The following is a 19,756-nucleotide window of genomic DNA, read 5'->3' on the forward strand; positions in this document are numbered from 1 at the left end:
ACAGCAGGTTATGCAAGTCAGGTGAGGTGCTCCAAGTTGTCATTGTTGACATGAATTATGCAGATTTTCCTCTCATATATGCCAGATTATATCAAATGGATAAATGTTTCTGCTGTCATCCAACAGATGGCACCACAAACTGCAGTATAGTGTAAAGAGAAAAGGAGTACTTGTGGCACCTTAGAGACTAACAAATTTATTAGAGCATAAGCTTTCGTGAGCTACAGCTCACTTCATCGGATGCAGTATAGTGTAGACTCTCACATGTCTGCCTCCTCCCAATGAATTCATCCTGAAGACCATTGTTGGGATTGCACCAGTCAACGATACTCTTTTGTGTGTAGCATTTCTACACTTCCAATCACTTCTTTTTTTTTAAATTAATGTTTCCACATAAAGTGAACACATTTACAGAAAATGAGCATATCTCTAACCCTTTGCTTCTGCTTTCACCAAAGAGCACAAATATCTTTCACACTAAAAAAGTTCACTAGACTACCTAACAGGGAAAAAATCTCCAAATATTTCTAATTAATTCCCATATACAATCACAGACTCTATTCCCTTGCAAATGGTGCCCAAATATCCAAATTACTTTCAATCAGAAAAGATGAATAAATAGATCTAAAATTCCACTAGTGGCTCTAGTCCCAGCTCAGATGGTGATAATAAACCGTTCTCAGTTTTATCAGATTTCTCATTCTGACTCTGTTTAAAATCCATCAGCTGGTCTGGATCATAAAACAATTATGAATTTTTATTATGAACCACCTGACATTGGTAAGGTTAGATGAGTTAGAAACCTAGTGACTTTGTGAAGGTGAAATGTAATAAACTCTCGATTATTTGGTATACCACTACAAAAATCTTTGCAAATGCACAGCTAAGATTGATATATATTTGTCTTACAAACAAAAAGTATCCTTGCCCATTAGGAAAATGTTATACAGCGTTAAGAAAAATTATACATGAGATTAAAGTTAGTAAAAATCTCAGTTTCAGTTTTAGCATGAACCTTAACTCTGCATAGACAATCACTATGCTCTCAAATGAACTTGCACAGAAAATGATAGAAGACAAAAACACCATATCATCCGTGAGTGAACACTTTTCATAAAGCACTCAATCCACATATGACCTCTCAGTTCTTGTCCTCAAATGAAACCTGCACATCACCTTCAAAAGACGGGGAACTTAAATTCATTACTCTGCTAGACATTAAAACATGTGGACTCAACAGAGACACTGATTTTATGACTCATTACAACAATTTGTAACACACCTCACTGCCTGCTAATCCTTAACTGCCCACTTCATTTTACAGCATGTGTGAGCCCCTTAACAATCTGCCCTAATTTGTATTTAGCTCAGACACTGGTTACCTTCCCCAGACCTGAAGAACAGCTCAGTGAAGCCTGAAAGCTTGTATCTTCCACCATCAGAAGTTGGTCCAATAAACAATATTACCTCACATACCTTGTCTTACTCTTCAATAGACTTTTTAAAACAAGCTCTTTTAGTACTTGTCTATACTAGGAATTTTTAATCTGTAATTCCCAATAAATGCAAGTCTCCTGGCAGCATCACTGGAAGCTGTAGTGTAAGTACTTGAGACTGGCTTGGGTATTTTTAATACTGTGATGTCTAACCTTAGGCAACTTATTGAGTTTTTTCTGCACTACAGTTTCTGCTGGTGCTACCACCAGTGGAGCCTTCCCCACTGGGAATTATGATCTGAACAATTCTCATGTAGACAAGGTCATGGAGTTTTGGGCAGACAAAGAGAAAATTAGATTCATCTCTGTCGTAACAATAAACATGAGATTTCAAATCAAAAGACTTTCTGGAGGAAAGATGGATGCGTCACACAGCTATTTGTGCTGTATAAAGATAGATTTGTCATAGCCCTTCAGACACATATTCCAGACATAATGTGTTTGCTGTGAATTTCCAGGGTAATCATGTGAAAACATCTGTTTGTACCATGTAACAGTACACTAATTTTTCCCTTCTGATCCCACTCCCATTCCTATAACACCACTGTGCTCACCATCACCTAGTCATAACTCCAGGCATAGCGTAGGTGTCATGAATAACAGCATAAATAGCTGTTTGTGGCATGTGTTTGCATCTGTTTGTGACACATAACATAATTTCTCTTCTCTCCCCACATTTACCTAGTCATAACTCCATGCTGCTCTCTAACATGCAGAGTTAACTATATCCAGTATCCCTCAGCCCAGGTCTTAAACCCTAATTCCCATAGCCACGGGAAACCACACACTAGAGTATTTGCGGAATATAGTATCTAATAATCGTTAAATCAGAATTAGTTGTCAGCCTGAGGTGAACAACCAATTTTCCTGTTGTTCTCTAAATGCCTATAGCTGCTCTGGTCTTTATAATGATGACCAACAGCATTTTGTAAATGAAATCAGTTAAATTGTTGCAAAACTCTTCCTTAGTCAGCAGTTCTACCTGAGCCATGAGAGAGTGCTCCACACATTACCTGTTAAGACTCCCAGTTTCCCTGGGAGAATCCTGATTTCAGGTACCTTCTCCTGGCTTCCAGAGTGGCTGCTTGAATCTCTGGTTTTCCAGGTAGTAAGCTGAACTGTCCAGCATATAGGACCTGAAATCGTCCCTCTGGCAAGATCAAGAGCTTCCTCCATGAAGCTGCTGCTCAGCAATACAGAGAGCCCAACAGCAGGAGGAGCAGCACACTGCCATCCACAGCAGGAGGAAGACAGGAAACCCTCTGCAGCAGGCGGGGAAGGGAGCTACATTCTAGATCCCAGCACCAAGATATACTCCTTGGAGGGTGGGGAGAAGAGAGGAAGAGTAATCCCTCGCCCCTCCAGAATTTAGGGGGAAAATTTCTATTGCTTCTGGGGAGCCAGAGAAAGGGGGGGGGACAAGATGGGGAAACTTGCGGGGAAAAAGGGGGAAGCCAGACAACGGAATCTTAAGAGATGATTAAGAGAGAGAGGGAGAGAGTGGTGAACCCAAGGGGGTATTGTTGGATCTGGTCCAGGGGTTTATGCAAATGAGGAAACATGTAATCATCAAATATTCAAATTAGTGCCGATTCTCTGGGGAGAGGATGAGAGAATAAACAACACACGGTTGATGTTTAGTCACGTTGCTTAATGCACTACAGCAGAGGTTTTCAACCTTTTTTCATTTGCAGGCCCTTACAAAGTTTCAAATGGAGGTGTGGACCCCTTTGGAAATCTTAGACATAGTCTGCGGACCCCAAGAGTCTGCACACCACAGGTTGAAAACCACTGTTCTATGGTAACAAAAACCTTTCATGGATCCCTTAGACATAGTCTGCGGATTCCAGCGCTCCCCGGCTTGAAAACCACTGCACTACAGAAAGTTGCTCAGATACTACAGTGTTGAGTGCTTCATAAAAGCCAACATAAAGTAGAATAGTGTATTTCATTATTTGTATAAAATGTCCAAATTTCCAGAGCTTTTAATAGGTCTGGTTTCATGTTATGTAACAATAACTTGGTCTGACTTAAGTCCAGGGAACCTGCAAGGAGAATCACATCTAATCCAGTAGGAATCTTCATCCTTTGTATCCTATTTTATAGGTCTGATCTGTATTGTCTGCATGTTATTTAGACTGTAGGTTCTTTGGGGCTTTTTCTGGTTGTATAGAAACTGCAGTTGTATAGAGTTGTATAGAGTCCTGCAGTTGCTCTGAAGCACTGCTGCCGTGTGGCACCACACTAACACAACTTTCCCACGGTTTCTAAATCCCAACATATTGATTGATTTTTTTTTGCTCTACAAAAAAGATTACAACTTTACTGTGCCCCAGAAATGCATTGAGAGAAAGTTCCTTAGACAGAGAGAAATCAGAATTTCAGTATCAATTGGATTCCAGATTTTGAAGTACCGGGCAAGAGAAAATTGGTTTCAGTCCAAACATGTGCTACCAAAATAATAGTCTGTACTGACTGAACTCTTTGAGGGTGTGTCTACACTGCAAGTGAAAGTGTGATTGTAGCTACTAACACAGGTAACAATAGCAGTGTAGACGTGGTGGCACAGTCTTCAGAATAGGCTAGTAACCAGACTACAAGACCTCCAGGGACTCTGGATACATATGCGGATTGCTAGCCTATACTGAAGCCCATGCCATCACGTCTACATTACTGTTGTTATCTACACTAGCAAGATTAAGGCTAGCATGAGTATGCCTACTGTCACACCTTCACTTACAGTGTAAACATATCCTTACTGAGAACGGGAAGGAATATCTGAGTATAATTGCCTTGGATGGCTTTTCAGGCGTCAAAGATAAGAATAAGAGGGATTATATAAAAATGGCACAAGAGAAGTTGTGTGTTCTGGACAAAAGGACTGATTTTAAGGTAGGAGTTGAAGGGAGGGGAAAAGGTGGTGGTACTTTCCAAACTTGGCAAGCATTGCTGATTTCCCCAGGATTCTCTAGTTGTCATGCCTGCAGCATAAGTATTTACTATGTTCAGTAATTACTGCTTCCATAAGGAGAGTGACAGCAAGATGATCAGACTTTTGTGCACTTGTGAGGGTAATGCATTGTGACATTTGCAGTGGCATAAGTTTAATTTGCCATTGTAGAAACAGAACTTTTAAGGTTAGCTTGGTAGAAGATAACCAGGGTTATATGTGGGTTGCTCTCTCTCTCTCTCTCTCTCTCTCTTCTCAGTTGTGCTTGGTGAAATCTGACGCACACAGGTCCAGCAGAGAGTTTCCGTAGGAGCTCTGGGTTAATGGTTGTCTCTGACAAGCAAACAAGGTTCAATGTGGACTACCTTCTCTGGACAGTTCAGCCACAGTTTGCGTCTTGCCATGTGCTTAGTACTTAGTGCCAAAGAGATAGTCTTGTCATTGTACTGGGAAGAAATCCACTAGACTAGTGCTAGCCTTGTTGGAGCCCTAACAATCTCCCAATTTTCCTCACTCTCCCAGTTTCCTTCATCACATCCCACTCTTCCCAGCTGAGTGGATTTAGCCTTTCTGGAACAGGTCGGCATTATTTGTTGGCCAGAGCAGTCACTGCTGTGATATGAGGTACTTCTTCCCTCCAGGGACTGGATGTTTTGTTTCAGCAACATTCTCATAAGTGAGAGACCAGGACAGGAAACGGAACCCAAGCTCCTGTTTGTCAGAACACAACATGAGCATAAGTCCCTTGACAAGCTAGAGGCAGGCTGCCCTTAAATAAACTGGCATTTGTCCTCAGACTTTGAGTCTTCGTTATGTAGCCTTTCTATGCATACAAGGACCAATCTGCTCACTTTCTCCTACAGATGGGCCCAAAGCAGAACACAACATCCAAATCCTCCAAAGTCAGGGGGAGTCTGGAGCCAGGTCCAAACTGAGTAACTCAGGAGCCTCTCTGCTCCTGCATGCCAGGGAGATGTTATCCTTGTTTTATCACCATAAAAAGCTGTGCAGTAGATTTGCTGCATATCGAAATGAATTGGACACCACATGCCTTTTTGTTCCAGTGTCTCCAACTCCTGTCGCTTTGTCACAAGACATGTAGTATTTGATGTTTTTTCTTAAACATCCCAGATCCTGGATTCATGTAAGGTTCCTATCTTTCATTCACAGTCTATTTTCCCTCATGCTGTGTTAACAAGTTTGATTCTTTTCTTTTTTTTTTTTAACTCTTTCTCCTTTATCTCTAAAATCACTCTTCTTATTAATTTTCAGTATTTTTTCTTTCTTCTTCTTTTTTCTTAACACTTTATTTAATATTCTCTCCCTCTTATTTTAGCACCCTCTCTCCCCCAATGCTTATTATTTCTTTTCCCCCTCCTTGATGTTCCTGCTGTGGCCTTCTCTGCCTGTCATCTATTCTCCTGCAGATTTTCTTTGGCCCACGTGCACAATAAAGCAATGGGCCAGTTGGCGCTGAGAGCAAGGTTCTCTCTCTGTTCTGTTTGCAGATCTCTAAAGCACTGGTAGACAGTGCCTCAGAGATTAAGTATATTGTACGTTTCAATTTCCTGCTGCATGCAGAGCTAATGGAGCAGTGCAGCTCAGGAGAAGGACTATAAAATAAAAGCCTGCTGGTGCTGGTGCATTGTTACCACCCTGCTTCCAGCAGTGTCTTCAGAGTAATGCTTGGAATTTAAAATTTACAAAGCTTGCTGTACTTCCCATCATACTATATTTTTATCCTCTCATGAGACCTCTCTTAAACAATCTTTCAAAAATCTCTTCTAGAGAGCTCAATGTTTAGTACATACAGTAACTCCAAAAGCCAGCTCCCAAGGTTGTGTGAGACAGGGGCTGAAGATCCTTGGAGAGGGATCCTGGTTGTAAATTGTATTGTCCTTGGTGCCTGCTTGGTTTAAAATATGGCTAAATCTTTAAAGACTCAATACAAAGTACAGGAAGCTTTGTAAATAAAGTGCTTTATTCAGCAAAGCACTTAAGCACCAGCACCAACAGGCTTTTATTCAGCAAAGCACTTAAGCACGTGCTTACTTTTAAGAAAGTGCCTACTTGTCTCAAAGTTAAGCCTGTGCTTTTGCACCCCATAGGAAGAAATTTCAGTCAAAAATTCTTATACAGGATTGAACACAGGATTGGAAACCATGAATCTCAAATTTTAATCTGGTCCACCGCTGTGGTTCCGAGCACATAATTTATCTCTTGTTCATTTTTAACATCTGCAAACTTACTGATTTACCAACCTTACAGGGAAAGAGTGACTGAGGATTAATTAATTATGTTTGCACAGCATTTGAACTTGTTCTATATGTGCTAAGTGTTATTTCAAGGATATGTTGCAGTGCAACTGATATTGGATTGGTGCATGTGGGGTGGGAAGTAAAAGCCAGAATCGATGCGCCACAGGGCTAAATTAACAGCTGCACTTGAACTGTTTTAGCATTTGCTGGGTCACTGGTTAGGAAAGGGAGTACCCTTTAGACTAGCTCACAATATACTGTACTGTGATAAGAAGAATGAATAGTAAGCCAACGATAAGATGCATGAAGTCACTTTTGGGGAACAGAGAATTACTATATTTAATTTTTAAAAGTAATATATAGAGAGTATATCGAGTAATAATATATATACACTCCTTCTATATCTTGAGTACCAGTGAGGCATATAATTTTCCAAGTAATATTGTCATTATACATGTCAAGGAGGAAACAAAGGTAAACACCACCTAATTTGCAGTGAAGTTAATCTGGCAGTAAAATTCTTGTGTAGCCATAAACTCTGGGTTATAAGCAGGGGTGAAAGTAAGTCGACTGATTTACCGGTATGCTGGGGCCAGTTCTGGCCCCCGGAAGGGGCGGGACTGAGGGGGTCAGAGCCAGCCCCAGCCCACCCTGTAAGGTAACTGTCCCCCCCTTCTCCTCTCCCCTCCCTCACCGGGGTAGCAGCAGCAGCCCAGGGCTCCTGGGGCTATTTAAAGGGCCTGGGCCTCCACTGCTTCTACTGCCCAGGTCCTTTAATTTGCCACTGGAGCTCTGGGGAAGTGGCAGGGCTCCATCAGCTATTTAAAGGTCCTGGGACGGCAGAGGCAGCTGGAGCCCCAGCCCTTTAAATAGCTCCTGGAGCCACCGCTACTCCAGGGCTCTGGGGGCTATTTAAAGGGCCTATGGCTCCCCTGCTTCTACCTCCCCGGTCCTTTAAATAGCCCCCGGAGCCCTGGAGTAGCAGCGGCAGGGCTCTGGCAGCTATTTAAAGGGCCGGGGCGGTCGAAGCAGGGGAGCCCCAGGCCCTTTAAATAGCTGCCGGAGCCCCACAGCTGCTACTCCATGGCTCCAGCAGCGGGGCTCTGGAGGCAATTTAAAGGGCCTGGGGCTCCCCTGCTTCTACCGCCCCGGCCCTTGCCGGTACACCGTACCAGGGCGTACCGGTTTACTTTCACCTCTGGTTATAAGATATTGGTATGCTTATGAAATCAGGGTATATTTATTTCAGTACTACTTTATTGAAGGTATTTATTCCATTTATTCTCTTTTAGGAACTTGCTTTTTGGCAATTTAATTACTTTTTTTCTTTCTCAAGTTTTTTAGGCCTACTACTTAAATGATTCTTTACAATTTCATTTTGTTTTTAGAGTATTCCCCCTAAAAGCATATCCTTTGTCCAATCAATCCTTCACATTTTGAATAATTAAAAATGAAACATTCCTTTCTCTACTAGTTTAGTTCCCAAAATATACCTAGTTGTGCATTTCAAAGTATGGGAACTCAGAAAAGTAGAAAGCTTTTTGAATTTTGAAGTTGTGCTCATAGTTTTTTCTAATTTTGTTAACCTGCTTGTTAAAATATTTTATTGATTGAATTGCGTGTACGGTTTATTTTTAATTTAACATTCATTGCTTTAATTTGGTAAATTTTACATGAAATTAAAATAATATTTCACAGAAGACTGTGTTGGGATTTGACCTTTTCATTCATTTAATTAAGTCTCCCGCCATAGTTTTTCCTTGCTGACCCTACCTGCAACTCACTTGCCATTTGACCTGTGTATTAAATGTATCATATGTTTATCTCTGGTTGATACTGTGTTCCCTGAGGAAGAGAACTTGTCTCTTTTCTGCTGATAAAGCAACAGATATATGCCCTGCACACTCTAATAACGGAGAGAATCTAGATTCTGGGAATTTGTGTAAATATTTCCAGGAGTTTACCTTTCATTATGTCCAGAGATTCCTTCCTGGGCAGCACTTAACTTGCCCTTGATTAGATTTTTATTAACTTAATTAAGCAATGGTCTACATCACTTTGACACCCATAATTCCAGGCTCTCCAGGGTGATGTCAGCTTGCCACTAGCAGAAGCAGCTGAGCAGAAGTGAGCCTCATGTGTTTTGCTTTTCAAGGGGCAGCTCACTTCACTGTTTTGCTTTTGTGGAAGATTACAGAAGTTATTGAAAGAAAAACAAGGGCAATATTGTTAAGGAATACTTTAAAATTCTTTCTCTGTTAACATTGGCCGTTCCCTTAATGTTGCTCACTGTTTGAGTTGAGGTGTTTGAGTTAGGGATCAAAGGTGTTACCTTAGGATAGGCTGTGGGTATAATAGGCCAGGGGAAGCTAAGCCTCCCATGGCGCAGCTGCTGTCATCAGATACCAGGTTGCAGGTTTTGGCGGTTTGCTCGGGGGAAGTTTTTGCTTATTAATATGTGCCATGCAGGTTCTGGGGTGGCTGAGGAGGCAGTGTTTGATACTCAGCTTCCCAGGTTCATCAGTAATCTCCCTGGACTCCAGAGAGATTACTGATGAACCTGGGAAGCTGAGTAGCAAATACCACCACCTTAGCACCCCTGGAACCTGCATGGCTCATATAAAAATCTCTTTCCCTGGGTGGCTTGGGGTCTCGGGAGGAGAGGAGTGATGTGGCTGGGGGATTGCCCGGGACTCCTCCCATAGTTGAGGGGGGCTTGGCATTCCGGCTAGCTCAAGGTTCCTCCAGCAGTGTGTGTGATCAGGGCTCTGGTCATGGGAGGGAGCGGGGCCGTGGGCAGAAAGGGTTGGGCTGGGGGCCTAGCTTCCCCAAAGGGGTGTCCACCTGCCTCCCATGATCTTTAGAAAGGTAAAAGCTCTATTTAAACTCAATGTTTAGATTGACTGGAGCTTCTGATACTGTGGTCTTTGTACAGGCAAACTTCCACTCAGAGCAATGAGAGTGTTTCTGAGGGCTTAAGCAAGGAAAGAAGGATCAGGCCCTTAGTTGATTATCTGGAGAGATATGGGGGGTGGGGGTGGGGAGGGGGTTAACCAAATTGAGGAAAAAGTGGGTTGCCTTGTCTGTAGTGAAGTCTGACAGGTTAGTGAATACAAAGCTGTACTCTAGGCTTCTTTTCACAGTTACATTGCCAAAAAATACTTATGGTTCCATCTCTGTATTTAATATTCCTGCCTTTTATACTTTCCCTATCATTTTCAGTTTCATAGGATACTCTTTATTTCCTGTGTTAAACGGCTATGTAGTGGTTCCATATTCTGCTAATTGACTATCCTGCTCTATCCCAGAGGTGGCTGTATTTTAGTGGTGGGAGAAGTGACCCCTCTATTAGCCTTTTCTCAGCCTAAATGGATGTTTGCAAAGCACTTGGAGATACTAGTCAGAAAGCTGCTATCGTTATATACATTTAATATCTTATTCCTCCTGTTCCTTGGAGGCCCCCAAGTATCACGTGGTTATTTTTGTTCTAGTGTGATATATGCTCCGTGTTGTTGTGTTTTTGATAGATCCTCCTGAATGGGTACCAGATGAAGTCTGCAGCTACTGCACTGCATGCAAAGCGCCTTTCACAGTAATTCGCAGGAAACACCATTGCAGGAGCTGTGGCAAGGTAATGACTCAGTAAAAACAACTGATATGCTGTCTGCTGAAAAGAAGAGCAAATTCATGCAAACCACAGAAATTCACACTGCAGAGGCAACCGTGCCCTCTGCATCATAAAAGCCTTGAGCCCAAGATTTTTTTAAGGGACTTGTGATTTTGGGTGCCTACATTTGTGGGTGCCCAATTTGATACATTAAAAGGGCATGATTTTGTGAAAGTCAGGAGCAGTCATCCTCTCAAAATCAGGCCCTTTTAAGCTGTCTCAGGTTGGACACTCAGACTCAGTACTAGGTTTTTTTTTAAATATTGCCTCGAAGCTTTAACAATTTCCAGCAGCCTGCAGTGTGGAAATGGCAAATGTTCCAGCTTTGGGCACTCTGTGTCCTTGCTTTTGCATGTGTTTACGTTGCATACAGCATTGTGTTCAAAGTGTATGAGCTGTTCAGCAAGTGTGAGTGGGAAGGTTAAGGGTTAGTCACACTGAGGTCCTGTGCACTGAACAGTAATGAGTCTCCAGTCCCTTCTGCACTTTCTCTTTCTTGTAAGTGCACAGGAGAAAAAGAGATGCTCAGGGTTTAGCTGATCGCCATATTTGGGGTCGGGAAGGAATTTTCCTCCAGGGCAGATTGGAGAGGCCCTGGAGGTTTTTCGCCTTCCTCTGTAGCATGGGGCACGGGTCATTTGATGGAGGCTTCTCTGCTCCTTGAAGTCTTTAAACCACGATTTGAGGACTTCAATAGCTCAGACATAGGTGAGGTTTTTCGTAGGAGTGGGTGGGTGAGATTCTGTTGGCTGTGTTGTGCAGGAGGTCGGACTAGATGATCAGAATGGTCCCTTCTGACCTTAATATCTATGAATCTATGAGATAGAGAATGGGTGTTTCGAAGGAGACATGCGGTTAGTCCTTTCTTACAATGTGACATTTAAGTTGCAATTTAAATAATGCTTCAAAAGTTCGATCCAGCATAGTCTTATGCAAGGAGTCCCATTGACTTTAATAGCACTGTTCATGTGAGTAAGGAGTACACACATAAGAGACGCTATGCAGGATCAAGATACAGTTTATTGTGGTCACTGCCCGATGAGAGCTTTTAGCTAAAATACACTAGAAGGTGTTATCGTAGAGTTGCCATCTCAGACTGCTTCTTCATGGCACGGAGTGGCCTTGAGAATGCCCCATCCTCAGTTTCCCCTTCTCAGGATTCCTCAAGAATATATGAATACAAGAATACAAGAATAATAATACCCGTGTCACAGGACAGTTTATTATTATGGACATCTGAAATCCCAAAATGGACTTCAAAGGTCCTGGCTCAAGCACCTTCTGTGACGCTTGGCTCTTGATCAGTCTCAATCGTCCTTCAGACTGGAAGACTCTCAGGTGTACCCCCGGCGCCCCCTACTAGAGTTCAAAAGAAGGAATAAGGCAAACCTTGTCCACCCACCTGGGCTTCATAAAAGTGTCACATCCCTCCTGGGTCTTTTCTGGCTCCCTGCCCCATTATGGGATAGTGGCCTCAGGAGTGCACCCCTGGGCCTTCCTCTTGCTCCAAAATCTGCTCCTCACACTACCCAGGCCTCCTGGCTTCCATCCTGTCTCTCTCTTCCTGGAGAGTGCCTGCAGAGCTTTCTGCTCTCCACTGCTTTTCGCTCAGGCAATGAGAGCTCCGTGTCTGCTCTCTCTGTCCCCTTCCTGGCTAACTCTCAATTCAGGCCTGACTCCCCCAGACTCCCTACCCCAGGAGGACCCAGGTGCCTTCTCTTAAGCCCAACTCGGGGGTCAGCTGACTAGTCACAGTGCACTGGCCTCATCCCTCTTAAAGGGCCTATGACAGTGTTGCTTCCTAGTTCCAACACCTCACATAAAAGGGTCATGCACACAATTTTCTTTCCCTTCTTTTTTAAGAAAACAGATTTAGTCACGTCAAATACAAGAAAAAAAAACCGGTAAGTGGAATCAATCTCTCTTGTATTTTTCAGATCTTCTGCTCTCGCTGTTCCTCTCACTCTGCTCCATTACCTCGCTATGGTCAGATGAAGCCTGTCCGTGTCTGCACTCATTGTTACATGTTCCATGTCACTCCTTTCTACAGTGACAAAGCTGGTATCTGACATAATAAACTAGTGATGTACCTATTGGAGTCTTATATGGACTGATATTACATTTGATCTAAGCCAAGTATTAACTTGAAAGAAGGACCTTGTGTGGGCATGTAGCCTTTGTCATCCATTACTATAAATTTTGTACAGGCAGTTTTTATTGTATTTTATTAAGCTGCTAAAGGGAAGCATGAAGCGTCTGTAGCTGTTAGGCTACAGTACAGTCTTCCATAAATTTCTAATGTTAATGTTACAATACCATATGCAGAATAAAGCGCACTGCGTGGAAAGATATAGGGCTCAGAGAATTGAACAAATGTTGCTGCTTATTTTACATATTAAGAACAGAGTAGGTGGTTGATTCTAACTTACTCATCACAGCAAATCATTTCCAAAGCTGCGGCACTTCTGCATTCACTCCTGTTCTGGGATGCTTCTGAGTGTGAAGGTCAGCTCTTTCCCGTCGATTGCTATTTAGCTTTTCCGTTGTTGGATATAAGCTACCTAAGCTAACATTAATTGAGGCAAAATATTTCAAACTTACATTCAGTATTCATGTAGGCAAAATTCTCTTTGAACCAAATAGGAAGAACTGAAGTTTACAGAGCAGGACATTTCTGTTGCCTTTCATTTATTCATCACAGCAACAATTCAGTGTCTTCTAAAAATTAATTCTTACATATTTTAATTTAATTCTATATAATTTGTGATGCTTGAAGTTGTTTACACGCAGCATAGTTCAGACTAATTCCTGGTAATAAAAATATAACATGTGAGAGAGACTTTGGTTTGCAATATCAATAATAAAATACTAACTAAAAAACAGCTCCAGAGGAGATAATCAACAAATTAAGGAATTACTGTTAAAAAAAAAACAAACACATATTTTTGGAAAAGTTAAGCACTATAAATGTCACATGTTACAGAACTTATCCCAAGCTGTGTTTTTTAAATTTTTAAAATGATTTTCTAATGGCGAACATTAAACAATACTGTATATTTTTATTCAAAAGGTCTGAAATATTGGCCTAACATCTGAAGTTTCTTATCGTCCATAGTTGGCTGAATAATTTTGTAAAATATTTCATACTCTTACTTTAGATCACTCTGCTACCACCCCAGAAGACATTTACATTTATTTTAAGCACCATGAATAGATTTTGGTTCTCCTTGGATTGGAAAAAAATTCACATAGATTCATGCAATGATCTAGCACAAAGAGATGTGTGAGTACTGGATTTTCAAAGATGTTTGGACATGCTTTGAGTTAGCCACATTAAAAGAACAATGCAGCATGCTGTGGTTAGAGAGGAAATTATAGCAAGAGCTTTTTGTGGTATCCCTTTTGGTGACTTGCAGTTTCACACAGTGTTTCAAGCCGACAGAGAAGATAAAAAAGTTGTGTGTGCTGTTTTGCTCAAGAAGGGTCCTCATTTAAAATGATAAAGAAAAACTAGTCAGTGTTTGTTTGTGTGTATGTGTGTACATTCCCTTTGCTTTGTGATTTTTTTATCCAATGCAAATGAGCCGTATAAGGGTATACAGCTTGTTGAAATTGCTGCCATATAAATTAGATTAAACAGCTTCACTAGTTTATGTGAAATGCACAAGCCTTATGAAGCTAGCTGTGGGTAAATTCAGCTGTGATATGTTCTCACTTTATTTATATATATGTTTTTTGCAAAGTCTCTTTCACATAATCCTCAGATTGGAGTGTCACCATTCACCAGAGTTTAGCTGGCTCAGGGTGGATAGCTTAGATGTGAGGTGGGTCTTACAAGCAGTGATACTTATTCAGGCTTAAATCTCAGGCTTCACATTGCAATGATTATTGCAGTTTTATTTTTTGAGAAACAACAAATCTAATGCTTCTTTTATAGGATGAAAAAAATAAAATGCAACCAACTTCAATTGTGAAATAAATATACACAAAAGTTGCTTCTGTGAAAAAAATCTCATTTAATGGACTGAATATTATTTATTCAAGCTTGTTTTTATTTTGTAAATGCTGTAATTCAGAATCATTTCCATAAATATGATATTTAACAATCTCAGACACTATAGTTTCTTATGTAAATACAAACTCCTATTTCTCTTACTGAAAAGCACAATGACTATATCAATACTAAAATGCATTTGCCTCAAGGAAGACTTTCGTCTTGTAATCTCTTCAAATAATTAAAATGTCAAGACTTTTTACTTCCATGTGCTGGATTGCTGTTTCATTTATTGGTCTGTTTACATGCAATGACAGTTGACATCCTGTCAGAGAAATTGGTCTCAATCCATTCACACTGTACCCAGTTTATAGGTTACACAGGAGAAACAAAAGGTTTAAACTTTTAGAGAGAAATTTTCCCCTGTGCAGAGGGAAAGTGAAAGGCCTATTTAACATTCAGGGCTTAAATGATGCATAAGCCCTTATGCTGGTGTTCTACACAGGGATGAATTTTATCCTTTGAGAATGTGCTGTACGTTATGTCCTTATGTGCAATGACTGCTTCGCAAATTGGATATTCTGGGTCAGACTGTGTCAGATTAAAAGAAGAATCCATTCTATGAATGACTAAAATCTACAGTAAGAATAATCTTCCCTGGATTTACCGGAAGTGTTGTTTATACATATGCCTGATACAGTGAACAGCACAAGTCAGTTGTGAAAATTGTGGGAGTGTAATGCATCCTGTGAAACAGGTTTCAAATAATCTGAAAAACTATCTTTGAATGGCCCTTTTACTCAATAAAAGCATATTGTAGCCATGTAACCACAGCTCCTTAGTACTATAATAGTAGTAAAAGTTGAACGGAGATGCTAACAGTAACAACTAATTTTTGTATCTGTGGGCAACATCACAGTTTCAATGGGGTTAGTGTACAGAATATTTAGGGCCAAATAATGTTCCTATAATATAATATAATAATAATCCTAAACAATAATGTTTAGTGGAAGTTACATATAACTGAGGGCAGAATTTGGTCCTAAAAGAGCATGTCCATGGCATCCACAATGGTTCACAGTGTGTCTAGGGCAGGAAACGGGGCAGTCTTGGGTTTTTTCCCACAACCATGATTCTATTCCTTCTTATTTGCCAGCTCCTTTTGAAGGGGTCACGGGAGAGACTGGAAGAGAACAAAAGCAGCATTATCTTTAATGGCCATCATTCATATGGTCATGGATCTCTCCTAACAAGCAGAGTACATACGTAACAAGGCTGATTTCTGAGGAAGCCAAAGAAAAATTATAAAATAATCATCTCTCCATGTTTACATTAATGAGTCATTGCTTCCTGATCACACTCATACAGTTGGTAAAGTGTGGTGGGGTATCAAGAGCTCCCTCTTGTCATGAAAGAAATAGGAATAAAAACTATACTTTGACTTCAGAGAGAGCCTATTAGCCAAGAACCTCAAAACACTTCAAAAACGTTAAGCAGGCCTCACTACAGACCCATGAAGAGGGGGAGATCAAATGGATGGGCAAGGAAGATGACTTTGTCTGAATGTTGTCTAAACAGACAGGGGCAGAGAGAGAGAGAAGAACGTTGTAGGAGGATATAACAATGGCCTGAGTGGGAGATTTTGGTGCGGGGAAGAGTCAAAATACAATTCCACCGCAATCTTCCCCTTGAGCTGGAGGAAAACAGCCACACTCTCAGTATCTTGTTCCCAGCTGAACTCACTGTCAGATTAAACAAACTGTAAAATGCTGTGTCTGCATCCTCTGTTACCTTGGCAATCCTTTGATATCATCTCTTTACCATGTGCCAGGGCTGCAGCTCTCCATTCCATTGCAGGCAATCAGAGAGACTTTTATGCTTTCTGCTTCATTAAAATTATTGCTTAAACATCTTTATTTGTAATTATGAAGAGTTATGCTCCAGGGTCAGATATATATTTGTAGATAGGAATGAATGCTGTACCTTGCTGGTAATGTTTTGCTGAAATATGTTTTATATGATGAGGAATTTCCTCCCTGGGGAATCCTTTGAGCACTGAATCGTCCAGTCTCTTCCATTTTCACTGATTTATTTTCCCTTCCCACCATAAACTTCTCTCAGTTTCTTCTGCATAGAAACTGGGCAGAGTAGGATGCAACCTCCACTGGAGCTCATTAATACTACAGTTCATACAACCAGAGGCAATATTACAAAGTGATTCAAGGAGCTTCCTTTCCTATTGCTTCTGTATAGTGCACCTGTCAAACTCAGAGGTGCTGGATGATTCTGAATTTTCCCATGCATGTTAGTGCATGATGCAAATTCTAGACCATCCGGTTGGCCTGCTAGCATTGTCACCGCTTAAAAAAAAACATATACCAACAATTGCCACACCAAGGTGTCTAAAATGCAGCACTAATTCCTTATTCCTAGAATAAGAGAGAAGGCAAGGCTGGTATCTCAGATCCTGTGTGTTAACTGTTACTAAATATTTTATCATTGAGAACACTCTATTTTACATTAACTAGTATTAACACTGTGATAGGACAGGTTTCAGAGTAGCAGCCGTGTTAGTCTATATTCGCAAAAAGAAAAGGAGTACTTGTGGCACCTTAGAGACTAACAAATTTATTTTATAACAAATTTATTTATTTATTTATAACAAATAAATTTGTTAGTCTCTAAGGTGCCACAAGTACTCCTTTTCTTACTGTGATAGGAGTTTCTCTTGTCTTTTAAAAAGGATACAAAAGATAAGAGGTTTGTTGTTTGGCTGTTTTTAACCACAGGTCTGTTCTCATTAGGGTTAAAATGTGAAGATAATATTACCTTTAATCATCAGTATTATTGGAATCTGCATCCAGTTGCTTCTGTACAGGAAGCAGCCTATTTTCCGATAAGTAGGCCTGAACAATTTCAGCCATTCATTTCACCACTTGTTTTTATGAACCATGAGAGATCTGGGTCCAAAGCACAAGCTTCCCCACTGACTTCAGAACCTAAGTGAGTAAAAATAACTGACATTCTGTCAAAGAGAACATTGAATTTGTCACCTCCAGTTATGGATCTGCCTCCACAATGGCAGCCAACTCATTGTGGATCTGATCAGGTTGATTGCAAAATAGATGGAAAAGTCCTCACAGTATGAAAGGTCTGACTGTTTCCAAATGGAGGTCACCAGGACTCATCTGTCAGCCACTTGAAACAATACTGCAAGCGATGGCAATTATTGTTCATATATCCCCATGGATACCAGAGACACACATTAGTAGACAGACTCTGCCCTTTACAACTTACACTGTCAAGGCCTATGCCTGAAAGCTGTTGAGTTGCTGCCATTTAATAGAAGTGGAAGACATTCGATATGCTGCTGGAGGAGGTTTTCAGCATGTTACAGGATTGGAGTTAGAGAAGGAACAGTGAGAAATGTCTGACAAAAATGGGGAATATGGACTGATGAGCTGCACTATAACATGGAAAGAGGCCATGCACATTTTGGCAACTCATTATTAGGCCTGGATGTGCTGACACAATGTTTTGAGGGCCTAAAGTCAGGCAAGAGGGTGTGAGTGATGTTCACTATTGCATGGCCAGATGCAGCAATCTTGAATAGCTGGGCATAAAAAGTTCTAGTGTGTATGGGAAAGGCAGACAAGACCAAGCTTCTTGTTCTACTTTCTTTTAATCACCCCAATCCCAGAAAGTGAAGTCCACACAACAGTAACAGTGTTGACAACCATTCATAGAGGATTTTAACACTTGGGTGTAGGTTAAACCTAACTGTTATTCCAGAAAGTGTTATTTGTCTAGTCTCATAATAATACGTGGTTCTTTACAGGACAATAAAAGACATGGTCATTTCCCCTAACGGGGGTTATACTTTGTTTAAAGAAACACAATACAAATAAGTGTTCTTGGGAAAGGCTAGAGAAGGATGGGAGACATGAACAGGCAATGGAAAAGAAGTACTGTCCTGAGGGCTATGATTATTAGACTGTGGGTAAAGTTTTCAAAAGCACCTAAGTCCCATTTTCAGAAGAGATTTAGGAGTTGAAATTCAGTTGGATTAAAGCACTTTTAGGAATCCAAGTCCTTTTGACTTTCAATGAGACTTAGATTCCTTTTTTGAAAAGGAACTTGAGTCTTATAAGTCACTTGTGTGCGTTTGAAAATTTTACACTGTACATTTGGAGGAGGGACCATGGGCCGGCCACACAGCCACACTGAAGTAAATAACTTCCAATGACGTTTTTTCAAGTCAAATGAGCTGTTCTGATTCACACCACCTGAGGATTTACCCCATTATGTCTTTTTTTGTGTTGTCATCTGAAGCAACCTATTGGGCACTCAAATAATCAGTTTGCCTGTAGAGGGCATATAGTGCATGAGGGTTGTTCAGGAGAGCTGGCCAGAAAAAAGGTATGACATTTTTTAAAAAAATTCAAGATTTTGACATTTGTTTTTCTTCCTCGTTGGCGCAAAACCAAGACCTTCTAAATGTTGTCATGAAAAAAACGGAGAGAGCACCCCATTCCTGAACAACCAACAGGTGAGTGTCGTAACCACTAGGCTATTCAGGTTGGGGTTGGGGTTGGTTTGTGTGTGCCTCTCTGTTTGTCTTCCGCTTCCCCCGCCACCCTGAAATTCCATCCTGGCCCTGAGACTGACAACATTCCCACTAAAAGTTTTCATGTAGATGAATTGGCATTTTCCGACCACCACCGCCCTTCCCCAAAATTGTTACAAAATTCTATTGTTAAGCAATTTTCTTGTTAGTTATGCTGGAAGAGCCTTTCTGAAATACATAAATAATTTAAATCACTTTCTTTGGCTCATCTGTGAAAATCTAATGAGTAGTAGTGAGGATATACAAAGTTTTTTTCACTTGTACAAGTTCATAAATACATTTAAAAGAAATCAGCTTTGGGATTTCCCAAGTCTCACAACTTTGTTAGATGAAGGAGGAAAAAATAGAGAAACTAAACAGTTCAAATGTCCACACTGTCAATCACTGAAATGTTTGATTTCATCTTGGGATTTCTGGTTCTTGTAGCTGCTGCAAAGAATAACATTAATGTCTGATCTTCTCAGGAAGTGCTCTTTTTATCAGGAAACAGAAGTGAAAAGTGTCTGTTGAGGTTTATAAATCATGTCTTTTTAGGAGTAAAAGCGTTATATAATTTTAAATATTAGTGCATAGTGTTACTGGAGAAAGCCTGCTGCATTCACCATACAAACCATTCAAACAAGGGAATTTAAGTAATTTTTTCCAAGTATTTGATACTACACAGCCAGTCTTCTGAACTATTTCACAGCTCCTTACTCCAGGGGTATTTGAAGTCACGTTCTCCAAACAAAGCTGCCATCTAGTCTTAAAGCCAGGTCCTGCAT

The 19,756-nt window shown here is 40.7% G+C and overlaps 1 protein-coding gene across 1 annotated transcript in view; it reads left to right on the top strand.

Annotated features, from left to right (window-relative positions):
- Positions 1–14,620, top strand: part of ZFYVE28 (zinc finger FYVE-type containing 28) — a 318,804-nt gene extending 304,184 nt beyond the window's left edge. Inside the window, 2 exon segments of the mRNA XM_043512584.1 lie at positions 10,232–10,335; positions 12,309–14,620. Of these exon segments, the coding sequence (XP_043368519.1) occupies positions 10,232–10,335; positions 12,309–12,440 (236 nt within the window). The 3' untranslated portion in view covers positions 12,441–14,620.
- Positions 14,621–19,756: the final 5,136 nt, after the last annotated feature.

The sequence above is a fragment of the Dermochelys coriacea genome, chromosome 4, assembly GCF_009764565.3.
Source record: "Dermochelys coriacea isolate rDerCor1 chromosome 4, rDerCor1.pri.v4, whole genome shotgun sequence".
NCBI lineage: Eukaryota > Metazoa > Chordata > Testudines > Dermochelyidae > Dermochelys > Dermochelys coriacea.